The 18,954-nt window shown below is 42.1% G+C and overlaps 1 protein-coding gene across 2 annotated transcripts in view; it reads left to right on the top strand.

Moving 5' to 3' along the window:
• SAP30BP (SAP30 binding protein) overlaps nucleotides 1-18,954 on the top strand; it is a 108,100-nt gene that overhangs the window by 70,883 nt on the left and 18,263 nt on the right. For both annotated transcript variants that reach the window (XM_033962482.1, XM_033962483.1), the window contains 2 exons: nucleotides 3,198-3,240; nucleotides 18,026-18,114. In XM_033962482.1, the coding sequence (XP_033818373.1) occupies nucleotides 3,198-3,240; nucleotides 18,026-18,114 (132 nt within the window). The remainder of the gene's footprint in view (nucleotides 1-3,197; nucleotides 3,241-18,025; nucleotides 18,115-18,954) is intronic.

An 18,954-nucleotide genomic window follows, 5' to 3' on the forward strand; every position in this document is an offset into this window, starting at 1 on the left:
ACCGTCGCTGCCACATCAACGTGCTAGAACTTCGGGCCATCTATCTCGCAGCTGTAGCCTTCCAACATCTGCTCCACGACCGAGTGGTTCTCATCCGAACCGACAACCAGGTAGCGATGTACTACGTAAACAAACAAGGGGGGACAGGGTCTTGGCCCCTTTGTCGGGAAGCCCTGCGCCTCTGGAAATGGGCAATCTCCAACAACACCTTCCTTCGAGCGGTGTACATACAAGGAGAACAAAACTGCCTGGCGGACAGACTCAGCCGTCTCCTCCAGCCACACGAGTGGTCACTACACTCTCAGACCCTGCGAGGAGTGTTCGAACGGTGGGGGACACCTCAAATAGACCTGTTCGCGTCCCCTCACAATCACAAGCTGCCTCTCTTCTGCTCCCGGATATACTCCCCGGACCGACTCGAGGCCGACGCCTTCCTCCTCGACTGGGAGGGAAGGTTCCTATACGCGTTCCCGCTGTTTCCTCTGATACTGCGGACACTTGTCCACCTGAAAACAGTACAAGCCACCCTGATCCTGATCGCCCCCCGCTGGCCACGCCAGCCGTGGTTTTCCCTGCTACTTCAACTCAGTGTCAGAGATCCACTGCCTCTGCCTCTGTTTCCCTCTCTACTGTCACAGGGTCAGGGTTCACTGTTACATCCCAATCTTCAGTCTCTTCATCTGAATGCTTGGTTTCTCTCCCCCTGACTGCTCTCCCCGTGTCTCAATCAGTCAAGGAGATATTGGAGGCCTCCAGAAAAACCTCGATGAGAACCTGCTACTCCCAAAAGTGGACCAGATTCTCAACCTGGTGCTCCTCCCACAGCCAGGACCCGGTGTCGGTCCCCGTCCCCCTGGTCCTTGACTATCTACTTCAACTATCTCATTCCGGCCTAAAGACCAACTCCATTCGAGTACACCTCAGTGCGATTGCGGCCTTTCATCAGCCCCTGGAAGGGAAAGCCCTCTCGCTCCATCCCTTAGTCACTCGCTTCATGAAGGGTCTGCTGAACGTCCACCCCCCTCTCAAACCTCCCCCGGTGGTTTGGGACCTTAACGTGGTTCTGGCTCAACTAATGAAACCTCCATTTGAGCCACTAGACAAATGCCATCCAAAATTCCTCACTTGGAAGGTAATCTTTTTACTCGCGCTCACGTCCGCACGGCGGGTTATTGAGCTGCAAGCGCTGGTAGCGGACCCACCCTTCACGGTATTCCATCACGACAAGGTGGTACTCCGCACCCATCCAAAGTTCCTACCTAAAGTAGTGTCTGATTTCCATCTCAATCAGTCCATTGTCTTACCTGTGTTTTTCCCCAAGCCCCACTCTCACCCCGGAGAAGTGGCGCTCCACACTCTTGACTGCAAAAGAGCGTTGGCCTTTTACCTCCAACGCACTCAGCCACACCGGAAAGTCCCACAACTGTTTCTGTCCTTCGACCCAAACCGGTTAGGCCACCCAGTTTCCAAACGCACCTTGTCCAACTGGTTGGCCGATTGCATCTCCTTTTGCTACGCTCAGACTGGTCTCGCACTACACGGTCGAGTAACGGGACACAAAGTCCGAGCGATGGCAGCCTCCGTAGCGTTCCTCAGGTCCACACCTATTGAGGAAATCTGCAAGGCTGCCACATGGTCTTCGGTTCATACCTTCACCTCCCACTACTGTCTGGACTCCCTGTCCAGAAGCGATGGCCGGTTCGGCCAATCGGTATTGCGAAATCTATTTGCTTAAATTGCCAACTTCCCTCCATCCCTCTTCAATAAGCTTGGAGGTCACCCACATGTGAGAATATCATGCCTGCTTGTCCTGGGATAAAGCACAGTTACTTACCGTAACAGGTGTTATCCAGGGACAGCAGGCATATATTCTCACAACCCGCCCACCTCCCCGAGGTTGGCTTCTTGGCTAGTTAAGTGAACTGGAGACCACGAGGGGATGCACCCCCTAGTGGAGCAGGAAGGCACGCATGCGTGGAGCAGCAGAGCAAACTTAAATCTTCAATCAAGTTTGCTTGAAAATGCTTCCGCATCAGGGCTCCGTAGATGACGTCACCCACATGTGAGAATATATGCCTGCTGTCCCTGGATAACACCTGTTACGGTAAGTAACTGTGCTACATATAGGATCCAAATAAATAAGAAGTAAAAGATCACTCCATTGATCTCAGATGCTGGAGAAGTATCGCTGTACATTGTGAGTGAAGCCTATCCCCAGCATTGTATGCATATACAGGCAGACCCCGAGTTACAGACACCTGACTTAAGTACGACTCTTACTTAAGAACGTAGTTGTGGCTTCATTTGATTTCACTGAGCAGTATTTCCAGTGACATAGACTCCTACACTTCTCCTGCAGCAGATTCAGGAATGATGTAGGGCCATATTAAGAACAGTGTGTGGTTGTGCATGCTGTACCTTAGAGGGAACACTGGAAAGGACAGTTGGCTCTTTTGTCGGCTGGGAGCAGAGGGAAGCAGCAAGAATCTTAAAATCTACAAGTTCTGAGTTACATACAAATCCACAAACATAACTCATTCTTAACCAGGGGACTGCCTCTATAGCCCACCCATCTCGAGTGCTGAAAAGTGATATAAAGGGAAATTGTCCCAGGCAGGATGTATATACATGCTGTCACATGCATGCACACCCACCGTCTCCGGTTGATCTGTCCTAAAGTTGCATGCACATTAGCACCTTGTTGGTTTTCTTAGTCTCTGCTGGAAGGGTAGTACTGTATTACACATTTGTTCCCCACAGTTTAGTGGCACTCTATCCTCTCCCAAGCATATTAGATATAAGTAGATGATTATGGCAACATTTTGTTCCCCAGCAAACACAAATATTCAGTACTTCTGAGTTGATGGTTTTGCAAGAATTGGTAGCTATTTTTGAGATTTATCCCATCCTTTTTGCAAGTTATGACCTTTCAAATGCAAATTTTAAAAGCATGCTGGATTTCATGAGCACCGCAAGGCAACAAGTTGTAAACATTTTTTCACTAGTTTGGTAAGGAGAAGTAAATGATGATTTTTATACAGTATATGAGGATTTGGTGGATGTTCTAAAACCTGTTTTTGCACGACTCTTCTTTCTCACATGGCATTACTACCTTTTTCCCTTTTAATATAGTGTTTGTCAGTTCAGTTTCCCTTTTTTCTTCCATCTGTAGCTTCTTTTTCATTCTTATTTTTTAGGAGCTCTTGGAAGTGGAGAAGAGGGACCCCCAGGAATTAGTTGGTATGTATTCACAATCGAGTTCACTTTGTACACTGTCTTTGTCTTGAGTGTGGTCTGCTGGTAATTTCTCAAACTTTCTGTCTATGTGTTTGTGCAGAAACGCTCTCTTGGCAGTCTGCCCTTTCTGTAATATGTAACTTTCTTGTCTGCACTGGCCTGTTTGATCTCTCTCCAATTCATTATCTGTTTAGAATTTCAGTGAACAAACCCCATAAAACAATTTAAGCATACATGAATTTGGGGATATAAGCCAAATATCCAAGAAAATAACAGTTGTCCTTGCAGTACAACTTTTTCTGATTTGTATATTTCCTTCAAAAATGGATATGTGGTCTTCTTTATGAAAGAGGCATGTTATGTTCCTATTGGCCCACCTAGCCATCTGTGTGAAATGAACCATCTGTTACCAAAACAGGCAACTGTAGCGTTGCCAACTTGGGCAGTGATTTTTTTTTTCAGATCTGAGGAACTTGACCGTGCCCGATAAGCAGTTGGCGTAGGTCAAGGAGACTTTCAGGGAGTACAAGTGCTGCAGGATTGGACTTTACTGGCTTGGGTCTAACAGATCTTTCATCTTAGTTGTTGTTGTTGTTGGGTTTTTTTTTTTCATGTACAGCATTATTAAGCCAGTGCTCCGGTGTGGTATCCAGGGTCAATGTTTCCAAGTTTATCCAAGTTTCCAAGTTTATTAGAAAATTTGATTAATCGCCTATCACATTTTCTAGGCGATGTACAATTTCATAAGAAATCATTTGGGGTGACAAATCTGACAAACAATATTCAAAATGAGTTAAAAATAATAATTACAGACATTGCTATACATAATTTCTACATATAATTTCAAGGCAAAGGAGAGATTATTAAAGGATTACAATCAATATTAATTTAATTTAATTACATTTAAGGAAAAAACAATAGGAGGGGTAACAAATAATTTATATTTAAATATATAAAGTAAAAAGTGAAAAGTAAAAAAGTTTTTTTAAAATATAAAATATAAAATTTATTCATTAAAAGCATCATTAAAAAGGAAGCTCTTAAGTTTGGATTTAAATTTATCTAAGTTCCTTTCCTCTCGAAGAAATAGTGGGAGATCATTCCAAGATTGGGGAGCTGTTATTGAGAAAATGGTGTGACGCCTTGTATTGATAACTTTCAGTGAGGGCACTGCCAATGTGTTGATCCTGCGATCTTAACTGTCTCGAAGTACGATAAGGAATTAAAACTCTAAAAATAAAAGTGGGGGTTTTAAATAATAATGATTTAAATGTAAGTAGACATATTTTAAATAAGATTCGGTGTGCAACTGGGAGCCAATGTGCTTTTTTGAGAAGTGGAGAGACATGATCAAATTTTTTGGCTTTATAAATGATAGTAAGGGAGGAGTTATTTTTCTTTACTGATATTAAGTTAAGCTACCTTTATGAATGTTATGCCAATTGTATCATTCAAAAAAAACTTGTGCTATATCAATCCTATTGTCCATTCTGGCTACACTAAAATCCTTCAAGTACAGTACAGTCTTGATAATCCAACTATCCAACATATATGCCAGACACTGCCCCCCCTCTCCCCCCCCCCCCCCCCCCCCCCCCCGCCAGTGATGTCATTGCATTGATGATAAGAAGTGTGGTTTCTCTTTCCATCTTCCAGCATATCAGACAGGGAAGTTTCACACCTGACAAGAGTTTGTTTTGGACCTGGAACCCTGCTTTTACAGCAAAATAGCACTGTTGAAACCCAGAACCCTGCTTTTACTCCCTTTTGTTTATACATTGTTTGAGGGTTTACAGTTGTTTTCCCATATTATCTGACTTTTCACTTATCCAACAACAGGTTGGTCCCATTTATGTCTAATCGAGACTGTACTGTGTATTTGTATTTATTCAATTTTCTATACCGTTCTCCCAGGAGAGCTCAGAACGGTTTACATGAATTTATTCAGGTACTCAAGCATTTTAACCTGTCTGTCCCGGCGGGCTCACACTCTATCTAATGTACCTGGGGCAATGGGGGATTAAGTGACTTGCCCAGGGTCACAAGGAGCAGCTTGGGTTTGAACCCACAAACCCAGGGTGCTGAGGCTGCAACTTTAACCACTGCGCCACACTCTCCCCACAGACAGAGCTCTTCTTCCTCAGCTTTTGCCTATAGCCGCCTTAAATAAAAGTTTGCCCTATATGCCCTATATAGCAGTGTATCGCAAACTATGCCGCGGCACACTAATGTGCCTCCTGAGATTTCAGGTTTGCCGTGACACACTGGGGAGGAGGAGAGGCGCTGGAGTTAGCTGACTGCCTACAGGATGTGGCTTTTACAGAGAAAGGCAAGTCCTGTAGATAACTGGCACCTCTACTGCTCTCCGCACCTCTCCTGTTGACCCTTCCCCTCCAGCCGCGGTCACCTGTTTAGTGTGCTGCGGCTGGAAATAGTTTACGAGACACTGCTATATAGTGTAAAGCATGCTCTACAGTTTCCACTATACTGTTCTACAGTTTCCACTGTACTGTAATTCTGTAGTTTTTGACCCATCTTTTTACTCTTCTGTCTTTTTTCAAAACAGAATATACTGTATTTTTCGGACCATAAGACGCACCCACCTGTAGAGGAGGAAAAACCAAGAGAAAAAAATTTGTTTCAGCATTTTTTTCTTCTTGGTTTTTCCTCCTCTACACGTAGGTGCGTATGGTGCTGGGAAGCCCAAAGCCCGCAGCAGCACAAAGCCAGAAGCCGCCCGCAGCCCCTCCGGTACCTTTTTTAGTGGTGGTGGTTCAGCGAAGTCTCCTGGACAACTGCCTTTGTCTTAGAAGAGTGACGCACAATGCAGGAGCGTGACCTCTGCGCTTCCTGCCTGGTCCCGCATTGCTCTGGTCCGAAAAATATGGTAAACCTTATGGTTTCTAGTTCAGGAGCTGTGCACGTGCTTTAATTCTCCCATTTAGACACTTTTCATTTTTCTTTTTGTTGTGTTCATGATTCTCATGTAATTATCAACCTATATTTTCTTGTTCTCTCTTTGACACATTCAGCTATTTGAAGCATTTTCAAAACACAAAAATGTCAAAAATCGACACTTAAGATGTTTTTCTGATGGTTTGCAGGATGTTCGCCCTTCAAAACATCCAACTCAGGAGCATGTTGGCATGTTTTGGGTGGGCTGAGGGCCAGGTTAGAATTGAACATTTTGTGGAGATAATCAAACCTTTTCCAGGACGTCTTAGAAAGAACTTAGACATTCCGAGCTAGACCTGTTTTAGAAGCATCTAAGTGCCAAAAAGATACCCAGATGACCACTGGAGGATTAAATAATGACATACACGTCACACACACACACACGTCACAAATCCCCTCCCACACCACAAAACTCTAAATGAAAAAGCACACCTGCCTCCAGAGAAGCACCCAAAAACATTAAAAAAAACAAAAAACAAAAATGCATATACTGATGCAGGGATTAACCATCCACAACCTAACTCGATGTCACCAAGGATATCTCAATTGTGATATCCAGAGGACTAACCTAACTTCAAAATATTTTTTTATTTTGAAGTAGGAGCCACATCCTTGGTCAGAAAAACTCCATCCCCCCAAAAAACGTACTATACTCACATGTCTTCTACTGCAATAGTCTTTATGCCTGCAGGTGACACTTACCTGTATATGTCAGTATAGTAGGATTTTGGTGGGCTCACACTTTTTCCACCATAAATGTAGTGTGTGGGATGGGGACTTGCTGCCTTTTTTGTTGCTTTGGCATTTCAAAGCTGACATTCAAAGCAGTGGACACTGCAAAATTTAAGTGACTTGCCCAGGGTCACAAGGAGCAGCACCAGGATTTGATCTTGCAACCTTTGGGTGCAGAAGCAGCAGCTCAACCCGCGAGCCACAGCGGGCTGAGATCCTGATGAACAGTTCCTAGAATGGCTAACTTGTGACCTTGGACGTCACCAGGTACAAAACTTAGATTGTGAGCCCACCATGGACAGAAGTACCTACAAGTATGTGTATTGCGCTATAGAAATGAGGAGGAGGAGTGTCTTAAGTCCCTGACTCCTACTCTCTATGGCTCATTAGCCCATCCACTTGGCTACTTGAGACATCGGTGTGATGCTGTACTAACCATTCCCATACCCGATGCTGCTGTTCTACAGACAGGTATGTAATGTTTTGTTCAGAATTTTCAGGAGTGTGAGTCTAAAAGTACAATTTTAATAGTATCAGGTGATGCATGAAGTTTAAGGCGGCTACTGTTTCAATACTGTGGTGTAAGCGAAATACAGTTCGACAAGGATGTAAGATCAAAATCCGAAAGTTGGTCAAAGACCACCTTTTCAGCAATTTTTGAAAGAATGCAGATATTGGAGATTGGATGAAAATTTGGTAACAAATAATATAAATACTGCAAATGCTAAGAGTAATAAGATGCAAAACCATAGATAATTATTTGGCCTAGAAGTTTGCTCCTATTCCTTTTGTACTGTCAGGTTACTTGGACCCAGGGCTGTGATCTTGCTCTGAGTTTTCATTTGCAACTATCTAGGAAGTTTTTTTTTCCCTATTTTATATCTTCCCTGCTGTTTCTAACATACTTAAGAACATAAGAATAGCCTTCAAGGAGGCCAATCCAAGCCACAAATACTTGGCAAAAACCCAAATAGCAGCAGCATCCCATGCCACCAAACAAGGGCAAGCAGTGGCTTCCCCCATGTCTGTCTCAACAACAGACCATGAACTTTTCCTCCAGAAACTAGTCCAAGCCTTTTTTAAAACCAGCTACATTAACCGCTCTCGCTTCCAGAGCTTAACTATTCCCTGAGTGAAAAAAATATTTCCTCCTATTTATTTTAAAAGTATTACTCTGTAACTTCGAGTGTCCCCTAATCTTTGTAAATCTTGATGCAATAAAAAATCAATCCACTTGTACCCGTTCTACTTAGGGTTTTATAGACTTTGATCATATCTCCCCTTAGCCGTCTCTTTTCCAAGCTGAAGAGCCCTAACCTTTTTAGTTTTTCCTCATACGAGAGGCATTCCTTCCCCTTTATCATCTTAGTCACTCTTCTTTGAACCTTTTCTAGTGCCACTATATCTTCATTCAGATAAAAAGACCAGAACTGAATGCAGTACTCGAGGTAAAGTCGCATCATTTTGCGATACAGAGGCATTATAACAGTCTTGTTTACCATCTCTTTTCTAATAATACCTAACATCTTGTATGCTTTCTTGGCTGCCGCACATTGGGTTTCAGCATATTGTCCACGATGACACCCAGATCTTTTTTTTTTTTTTAGAGCTGACCCCCCCCAAGTTGGACCCTAGCATCCGGTAACTATGATTTGGACTATTTTTCCCAATGTGCATCACCCTGCGGCACACCACTATTTACCCTCCTCCATTGAGAAAAATGGCCATTTAATGTCCTTTGTTTTCTGTCCCGTAACCAGTTCTTAATCCACAATTCATCATTGCCTCCTATCCTGTGACTCTAATTGCATCATTGCTGTGATGATCCTGTGCTAGCAGCCATAGACACTGAACGCAAGTTTTGCCCTTAAACAAGGACTATGAATCTTCTTCATTTCCTGAAACAGTCTTAACATCACAAATATATACCTTCCTTCCTCCCACCTTCTTCCTGCCGCATAGATACTACCTGATCTACTCTTTATCTTCTCTAGAAATGACCAATGATCTTCCATTGTAACCCACCCGTTTATAACTCTTTTGTAATCAGCCTTGAACTGCAAGGTATTGGCGGAATAGAAATCTCTAATATAATGTAATAGTGACTGTGAGCATTGCCTCTGCAACATCCCCCAGTCTCAAATGGAAGACTTTGACTCTAAGATCAAACTGGGAGCCTTTTGCATGGCATTGCTCAGCATTTTTCCACCTGAGTAGCAAGGCCTGCTAAGACACTTAAGTTTAACAAGCAACTTTTCTCTTGGGTCTTAACTCCCTAGCTTCCTTTTCCTTTTTGCATTTTGTGTTGCAAAGCAAAGGAGGATGGGTAGTTAAACTGCTGATCCAGTGTTCTGCTTACCAGATTCCCAAGAGCTTGGATATCTTCCAAACTGACTCACCTAAGTCTCTTTATGGCTGGCGGTTCTTTGCAAGTTTTCTTTCCCCAATCAAATCCCTACCTTGCAGCTATAGATACAGTGTTTACCCTGTGTGTCAGAGCCAAGAACACAATTTGCAGCTGGGGTGTGCCCAGTTCAGTGAATCATGGTGAGTGTTCTTCCTGTGATCAGTAATTCATATGGTGTTCCTAAGAACTTCAGGCTCCCTATTTCCTTTCACCCACTGTCCCATAACATCTATCGCTAGTGTTCTTTGCGCGCATTAAAGTGAAACTTTTGAGCTAGCCCGACTAAGACATGCAGAACATTACTGCATGGTATATATAACGATCAAGTTCATTCATCCTCTTATTTATATTTCTAAAATATACATTGATCTTAATTCAAAAAGAGCAGTATAAAGACGTGCATTGTTTTGAAAGATTTCCTTTAAAAGAAGGGTCTTGATTTTAGCTCTTAACCTATGTTTTACAATAGGTATAAGCAGAGGAGTTATTGAATTTGCAAAACCATGCTTATGTTTATTAAAATCTTTCTATACCGCCTATAACGCCAAAAAGGATCAAAGTGGTTTACATCACAACTTTATCATATTTAAGAAAGACATTAACATTTCTAAAACATATCCACTAAAACTGTTCTATGAAATAAATAAATCCAAATCAGTACAAATTAATGCAGTTTGCGGTCCCCATTCCATTATTCAATTTGAGAGAGCCATTTGAAAAAAATGTGCTTTTAGGTGACCACTTCATTCTTCAAAGAAATAATGGAAGACATAAAATTTTCAGTAACAGTATGTTAAGAAGGGCTAAACTAGGGTTGTGCATTTTTAGTAGATAGGGCCTGTCATGTAGCATAGATCAAGTGTAATTAAATCACTCGTATTAAAGTACTACTATCGGGCGTGTTTAGGACCACATCAGATATATCTGCTTACTGAGGCAGCATCTGCCTTGATAAGTTTTGGTAGTTCGTTTAGAAATGAGCCAGAGGTAATACGATCATCAGACACAAGGTGTTTTGGAAGTCGTGGGTCATCAAACAGCTCATGTTCCTAGGCTGATTCTATAAACGGTGCCTAAATCAGCCGGTGCCTAAAAAAAAAACAAATTCACGCTTAAGCTCAGTTTACAGAATTATGGCTAGTGGCGCTTATGTATAAACTTAGGCACCTGAAATGTGGGGTTTTAAAGGCCTCGATTTCAGGCACCTAAGTTTTTGGAGAATTGTGCTTAACTTGTGTTCCGCCCATAAAAATGCCCACTTAGGCACCACTAAGCACATCGCGATAGGCGCCTATCGTCTCAATAAATTTTTTTTTAACCAATTATTGAGGCTAAGGGTATTTTGCCAATTAAGTTATAGAATCATAGAAACATAGAAACATAGAAAGGTGACGGCAGAAAAGGGCTACAGCCCACCAAGTCTGCCCACTCTACTGACCCGCCCTATCAAGTCTGAGTGTCTTGCTAGGCCTCTGTAGGGATCCCACATAGATGTCCCATTTATTCTTAAAGTCAAGCACGCTGTTGGCCTTGGCCACCTGCTCCGGAAGCTTATTCCAGTGCCCTATCACTCTTTCCGTGAAGAAATACTTCCTAATGTCACCCCTAAATTTCCCTCCTCTGAGTTTGAGCGGATGCCCTCTTGTGGCCGAGGGTCCCCTGAGTAGAAAGATGTCATCTTCTACCTCGACTCGACCAGTGATGTATTTAAACGTTTCAATCATGTCTCCCCTCTCCCTGCGTTCCTCCAGAGTGTAGAGCTGCAGTTTGTTCAGTCTCTCCTCATACGAGAGACCCTTGAGCCCCGAAATATTCCTAGTGGCCATCCGCTGAACCGACTCGACTCTAAGCACATCTTTGCGGTAATGTGGCCTCCAGAACTGCACACAGTACTCCAGGTGAGGTCTTACCATGGTTCTGTACAGTGGCAATATGACCTCAGGTTTCCTGCTTACGAAACTTCTATTGATACATCCCATCATTTGTCTTGCCTTGGATGATGCTTTTTCCACCTGATTTGCAACCTTCATGTCTGCACTGATGATCACTCCCAAGTCTCGCTCAACTATCGTCCTGGTCAACGTTTCTCCATTTAAGGTGTAGGTTTTGCATGGATTCCTGCTACCGAGGTGCATGACCTTACATTTCTTGGCGTTGAAGCCCAGCTGCCATGTTGAGGACCAGTTCTCCAATGTAAGCAGGTCCTGCTTCATACAATCCTGCAAATCATTTTCCCTTACTATATTGCATATTTTGGCGTCATCGGCGAATAATGTTACTTTACCCTGAAGCCCTCGTGTCAAGTCCCCTATGAATATGTTAAAAAGGAGTGGACCCAGGACTGAGCCCTGCGGGACTCCGCTGGTCACTTCCGATGTTTCAGAGAAGGTGCCATTGACCACCACTCTTTGAAGTCTACCACTCAGCCAATCTTTGACCCAAGTAGTTAGCGTCTCACCTATCCCCATTGATTTCATCTTGCTTAAAAGCCTGCGGTGTGGGACACTGTCAAAAGCTTTACTAAAATCCAAGTATACTATGTCCAGAGACTCCCCGGAGTCCAGCTTCGTTGTTACCCAATCAAAGAAGCCGATGAGATTAGATTGACATGACCTACCCCTAGTGAATCCATGTTGATTGGGATCCCTCAGATTCCCATCCTCCAAGATCATGTCTAACTTGCATTTAAGTAGTGTTTCCATGAGTTTACACACTATCGATGTGAGACTCACCGGTCTGTAATTCGCAGCCTCTGCTCTGCAACCCTTTTTGTGCAGAGGAACGACATTAGCTGTTTTCCAGTCTAGTGGGACTCTCCCCGTCCTTAGGGAAAGATTGAAGAGCATGGCTAATGGCTCTGCCAGGACTCCACACAGCTCTCTGAGCACTCTTGGGTGCACTTTGTCTGGTCCCATGGCTTTGTTCACCTTGAGCCTTGCCAGTTCGCTGTAAACGTCAGCCGGTGTGAACTCAAAGTTCTGAAATGGGTCTTCCGCGCTTGAATTTGATACCAGCTGAGGTCCGTGTCCAGGTGCCTTGCAGGTAAAGACTGAGCAGAAGTATTCATTCAGTAGTTTGGCTTTGTCAGAGTCTGCTTCTGCGTAATTCCCATCCGGGGTTCTAAGCCCCTTAGGGCTTCTGAAAAATCTGCTGCTATCTCTTGGTAGAATAAAATCTCCCAAATAGATCAGGTTGAGATTGTTTCAAAATGAAACCGTTTACTAGGGTACTTAACTGAAATGTTCAGCTAGGCAGTACATGAAGTCTTGTACAGTCCATACAAAAAAGCAAAACTCAGTATATTCCACAAGGTAGTCACTGAAAAATTTGCACACAAATCTTCACCAACCCACTCCCTAACCAAGGCCCTCTTAGGAGAGGGAACAACCATGGGTTTTCCCTTTTATTGATACCTGATGCAGCTCTCCTTTACAGTGAAGAATTGAGGTTTTTACTGATAATGAGCTCCTACTTTTATCTTTGTTAGGCAACAAGCTGTATAACTTCTTTTCCTCTTAAAATGTTGTTCCATATCAGCTGTGAAAAATGTTTTTTCCCCCAGATACTTGAAGGTGGCTCTTCAGTAAAACATTAGGAATAGTCTATAGATCTTCCCTTTTGGAGGCCCAAGTGCTCTGAGCCTCAGAATACTCTTAAGGGATTTTGGATTTGACTCGGCGTGCTTTTCATTTAGGTACAGTAGGTAGGTACTCCCCTGAACCAACAGATTTGTACCTGAGACAGTGGAGGATTAATAACTTAACTTATCCAAGATCACAGGTGGTATGAGTGGGATTTGAACCAGGTTTCTTTGGTTTTCAGCCCTCTGTGGTTCTGCACCAGCATTCTTCAGAGCAAAGCTGCGGGTCAGTGGTTGTGGCCATTCATACTCTGATTCTTATGTGAGCCAAGGATAATGAAGCCATTGTGACATCACTGATGTGATTGGCTCTTAGGCACTGGTGGAATGAGGCATTATGACATCACAATATCTGCTCTGGATACCAGAGACTGTCATTCTGTAGTGTCTGTTTCAACCTCAGTCCTTCTACACCAGCATTCTTCAAAGCAAAGCTTGCGGGGCAGTGGTTGTGGCCATCCATACTCTCATTCTTATGTGAGCCAAGGATAATGAAGCCATTGTGACATCACTGATGTGATTGGCTCTTAGGCACTGGCGGAATGAGGCATTATGACATCACAATATCTGCTCTGGATACCAGTGTCTGTTTCAACCTCGGTCCTTCTACACCAGCATTCTTCAAAGCAAAGCTTGAGGGTCAGTGGCTGTGCCCATCCATACTCTCATTCTTATGTGAGCCAAGGATAATGAAGCCATTGTAATATCACTGATGTGATTGGCTCTTAGGCACTGGTGGAATGAGGCATTATGACATCACAATATCTGCTCTGGATACCAGAGACTGTCATTCTGTAGTGTCTGTTTCAACCTCAGTCCTTCTACACCAGCATTCTTCAAAGCAAAGCTTGCGGGTCAGTGGTTGTGCCCAATTATACTCTGATTCTTCCCTCTCTCCTTAAAGAATGACATGAAGATGGTTTCCCGCGGTTATCCACGGGAACGGTGATGAATTTTGTCACCGTGTCATTCTCTAGTAATTATTACACACTGTTCTTACAATACAAACTGGAAGAAGGAAGGAGGAGAGAGAACAAAAGTGAAAGGGCCTCATTGGTTCTATAGAAGCACCCTGAGCAAGAAAAGACCAAGTGGGGGAGTATGTGCAATATAACACAATGCTTCCCTCTAGCACAGGGATCTCAAAGTCCCTCCTTGAGGGCCGCAATCCAGTCGGGTTTTCAGGATTTCCCCAATGAATATGCATTGAAAGCAGTGCATGCACATAGATCTCATGCATATTAATTGGGGAAATCCTGAAAACCCGACTGGATTGCGGCCCTCAAGGAGAGACTTTGAGATCCCTGCTCTAGCAGGAGCACAGATATAAATGGTAATTGATGTTTTTGTGAGACCCGTGCCCATACAGATTTTGTTAATTTAAGGTGGGGGATATGCCATACATATATGATCATCTAGGTGTGTATGAAAAAGCTGGAAATTATTGGAGATGAAGTTGCAAAACTTGTGCTTCATTATTACATGAAAGCATTACACATTCTCAGTTTGTCTTTTAAGTATTCTAATTTCCCAGACACATTGCATGTCTAGTAATCACATTAAAAAATATCAAAATAGAACTTCTGGGTATGTGTATTTTGGGCTGATTTTTTTTTTTTTTTTTTTTAATGTCTTGGTATAAGACATTCAGATTGATTGGAGGTTTGGTACCTGCCTGAGAGAGCCAATTAATTGTGCCATGCACCACAGTGTGTAACCGAGCTCCATTTTTTTTTTTTTTTGTAAATAGTGCTTATGAAGAAGGAAGATAAATTTTGTAGTAGTTTTTGACTTACCTTAGTTTTACTATATGCAGTAATTGCTGTATTTGCGCACTGGTTTCTGACTAAACTCTGGGTAGGCCTGAAGCCTGAGTTAAGCTAACTCTTAAGCCTGAAACAGTATGATGTCAAGCTAGCAGATAATTCTGCACCCATTGATTTGATATCCCATCATAGGTTTTACACAGCTAAGCAGGTTACCCATTCTGCATTGACTGCCAAAGAAAATAACTTAGTTGTAAAGAACATAATGATCAGTTAGACATGGTCTGACGCACCTCCTACACAAGTGTCTCACTGTGTTGGGTAACAGAACTTGACAAAAAAGCAGCAGCAATGAAAAGAGGACTAGATGCTTTAATGACTTTGTGATAACTTCTTCGCTGGAGATGGTCATGTCTTAGTAGGTTGAATTTAGGCTTTCCCTAGTTATCTGTGGATACAGATGTTCTGGAGATAATTTATTAAACACTGACATATGAAACCATGAAAATTCAATTAAAGTACAATGATAAAAAATACAGTGATAAAAATCCAACCGGACCTTACACGGTCCGTGTTTCAGTGAACACGCCGTCCTCAGGGGTCCAATGGTTTGCAAATTCGCATATAAAGAATTGGACTGAAAACAGTCTATTGTCTTTAAACACGTGAGCAAAGAACACCGCAGACAAGCTGAAGTAGCAAAAAAAAAAATGCTTGTCTGCGGTGTTCTTTGCTCACAGGTTTAAAGACAATAGACTGTTTTCAGTCCAATTCTTTATATGTGAGTTTGCAAACCACAATGTTTCTATAACCATAAAGCCCTATGACCTCACAATGCAGGTGTAAAGAGCCTTAGCCTATAGGAAGAGGAGATGCAAATGTTAAGAGCCTTAGCCAATAAGGAGAGAGATAATGGTTACTGCAGATGGGCATTTTTTTGCTACTTCAGCTTGTCTGCGGTGTTCTTTTCTCACAGGTTTAAAGACAATAGACTGTTTTCAGTCCAATTCCTTATATGTGAGTTTGCAAACCATTGGACCCCTGAGGAAGGCATGTTCGCCGAAACACGGACCGTGTAGGGTCCAGTTGGATTTATATCACTGTATTTTTTTTATCATTGTACTTTTTTAATTGAATTTTCATGGTTTTATATGTCAGTGTTTAATAAATTATCTCCAGAACATCTGTATCCACAGTTTTTGTTTTCATCGGTGGATCATTGGGTCTCCCCATTTTTCTTTGTTGTTCTCCCTAGTTATCTTACATAGATCGACCCATGAAATTAGCATTTCTGGTAAGAGTATAGGCATCCTACAACCTTCCCTGATCTGTACAGCTTGCATAATATACTGTAACTGCCTGGAAGGAGGAAAGTATGGAGTTACAAGTTACAGCTTATTTTAACTGCCCCACCCAGTCTCTCAAACAGATTCTCAACTTCATTTACACTGGTCTGATGTTATTTGACCTTTGTGTTGATTATGTTAGAAAAGTTAACAGAGCAGTCAAAAGCAGGCACCATCAAAGGAGATGTTTTGTACAGCAGAGGTCCCCTGAATTGTATCACAAGGAAGCAGTTTTTTGGGGGGAGGGGGTTTGGTGGGGGGGGGGTTCTCCCTCTTAAACTGACTTAAAAGGGAGATTTCAATGATTGATTCAAGTTCACTGCAAACGAATGAAACATGACATGAGTCTCTGTAGCTTCTTGTCTTGGAGTCAGCTCCTCCACTGTTGTGTTAGATTTGGCAGGCCTTCTCTTAGTTTTACGTAGCTGCCCTTTTGAAAATGCCAGAAGGCCTCCCCCCACTGATCCTAAACAGTGTAAATTTTGCAGCTTTCTATAGAAAGCATCTTTTTCTGAAAAAGTGTGCCCTTTCACTGCCCATCTCAGCTGGATTCTTGAGATTACATTCTGGAGGGGAAGAAATGGGGAAAAATACATCTACCTTTTTCTATCTTCCCTGCAAAAAAGGAGGGAGAGCAGATGGCGTGTATGGGTAGGCTAGATAGGCCATATGGTCTTTTATCTGCCTTCATTTATCTCTGTATCTGTTTTTTACAATGTTATCATATGATATTTACTTATCTGCCCTTATGGATGGTTCTTGGATACAAAACAAAACCAAGAAAATGGGGACAAGTCCAAAAAAACCCAAATTAGACACTGATAAATGGAATCTTCAAGAAAGTCTTTAATGGCTTTCTTGAAGATTTCATTTATCAGTGTCTAATTTGCGTATCCTAGGTTGAGTTATTTTTGACTTTAATGGTTTTGTTGCCTATTTCTGTGGGGTTTGCTTCCAGTTTGGTTTATATGATTCTTGAGTATGCCATCTATGCACAGGCATTCGTGTAATGGAAAGTAGTACACTTAATTTTGTAGATTAATAGTTCCAAATTTATTAAAACTTTCTAAAACCTTTTAGGTGGCACATTCTAAAAATAAAGGAAAAAGTGTACTATAATGCGCTTAGATTCTCCTATGCAAGAGGCACCCAACAATTCAAACTCTCCGTCCCTTCAGTGAAAGGAATCAAAAATTTCAGTCAATCCCTGTTTTTTAAATTTTCTCAACTATGGAATGAACTTCCTCTTATCTTAAGGTGTCCTGGTCCTTTTCAACTTTTTCACAAATCTTTAAAAACTAATTTATTTGCCAAACACTTTGGAAATCAGTCACATTAATATTTTCGGACCGTTACTTTTTTTTTGTATTTCTTTTAGTTACTGTTAACCGAGTCAAGCTCCATTTTGCTTGAAGACCCGGTATACAAAGCTAAGTTTTAGTTTAGTTTCTAAAAACATGACAGTGAGGGCAGGGAGTAGAACTACAATAATTATAAGAAAAGAAAATGGAGTGGTGGGTAAAAAGGTGAGATAAATGTGCCTGTTTTCCAGATATTTGCCCTTATTTAAATGTGTCATCAAATAAAAAAGTTTTTAAATCTGTACTGATATAGGTGAGCGGTTTCCAATTTGATGGTGACTGTGCCAGGCAAGACTCCATCAGTACAATTCCATCTGTGTTACTAGAAAGCCAGACTAAATGGGTAGAGATGTGAAAACATCACTCGAGATTTCAGTCCAAGATTTGTGCTATCATTGATCCATCAACCAGCATTTTTAAGAAGATCTGTCTTCTCCATGTGAATATCTCTGGTTTGATTCTTGGAAGAGTAGCTGAGAAAATGTGTGAAAATATAAAGTGTGACTGCAGATATTGCAGGACATTGTGCTGTGTTTGCACTAAATTTGATCTTTGCATGCTTTTTGCTTCTTGTGTTCTAGCCTCCTTCTCTGAAAGAGTGAGGAATATGTCTCCAGATGAAATCAAAATTCCTCCTGAGCCCCCTGGCAGATGCTCCAATCATTTGCAGGTGACCATAGTAATGTCTTATTATGAGAATAGTTTTTAGATTTGTATACGGAAATAGCTGATTACAAAATTGCCTGTAGTATATGTGAGTAAAAGTGTGCAAAGAATGCCACCAAAACTGTCAGGACAGAACCTAATCATACCGCATTTCAGAGGAAACTAAAGACCATCCTATTCAACACCTCAAGCTCTTCCAGCAACTAAGTCCAACTTACAGAATTTAAGTAATACTAAGATATTAATTGACTTCTAACATCTCCTTACACAATAATGCCTCCTTAAACTTCAGAATTTCTATATGTAGTGTCTTAACGTACTATCTTTCTGTTATGATCCAATGTATTCTTCATTTCTTGCTGTAAGTCGCCTTGAACCTTTATAGGTATAGCACGATGCACAAATACCAGATTACATTAGATTTCTACCTGTGACAAGCAGAAGTGGGTTAGCTGGTCTCTTTCTGGCAGCATGTTCCATGTGGGGATCAGTTGTTCCCTTCCCTGAAGGTTCTCTATCACTGCTGAACCAAGTCCTTATCCTGTTACAAACAAAGCATTATGTGGCAGTACTGTCCTCTCACAACAGACCATTTAAATAGACCATTTAGCAGTGGTGCTGGTCTTTGGAGGGGGGAGAGCTGAAAGACTTGGAGATAGGATAGATGGCATGAGTGAAACTGAGAGGATAGACTAGGAGGACTGATAGATTGAAGGGATAGGCGTGAATGTGCATGAAATAGATTTGCATACCAAGGAGTATGCCAATCGATCTCATGACTATTCATTGTGGATATCCTGAAAATTTGATTGTCTGGGGTGCCCCCAGGACAGGTTTGAAAATG

The sequence above is a fragment of the Geotrypetes seraphini genome, chromosome 10 (genome assembly GCF_902459505.1).
Source record: "Geotrypetes seraphini chromosome 10, aGeoSer1.1, whole genome shotgun sequence".
In the NCBI taxonomy this organism is placed as follows: Eukaryota; Metazoa; Chordata; class Amphibia; order Gymnophiona; family Dermophiidae; genus Geotrypetes; species Geotrypetes seraphini.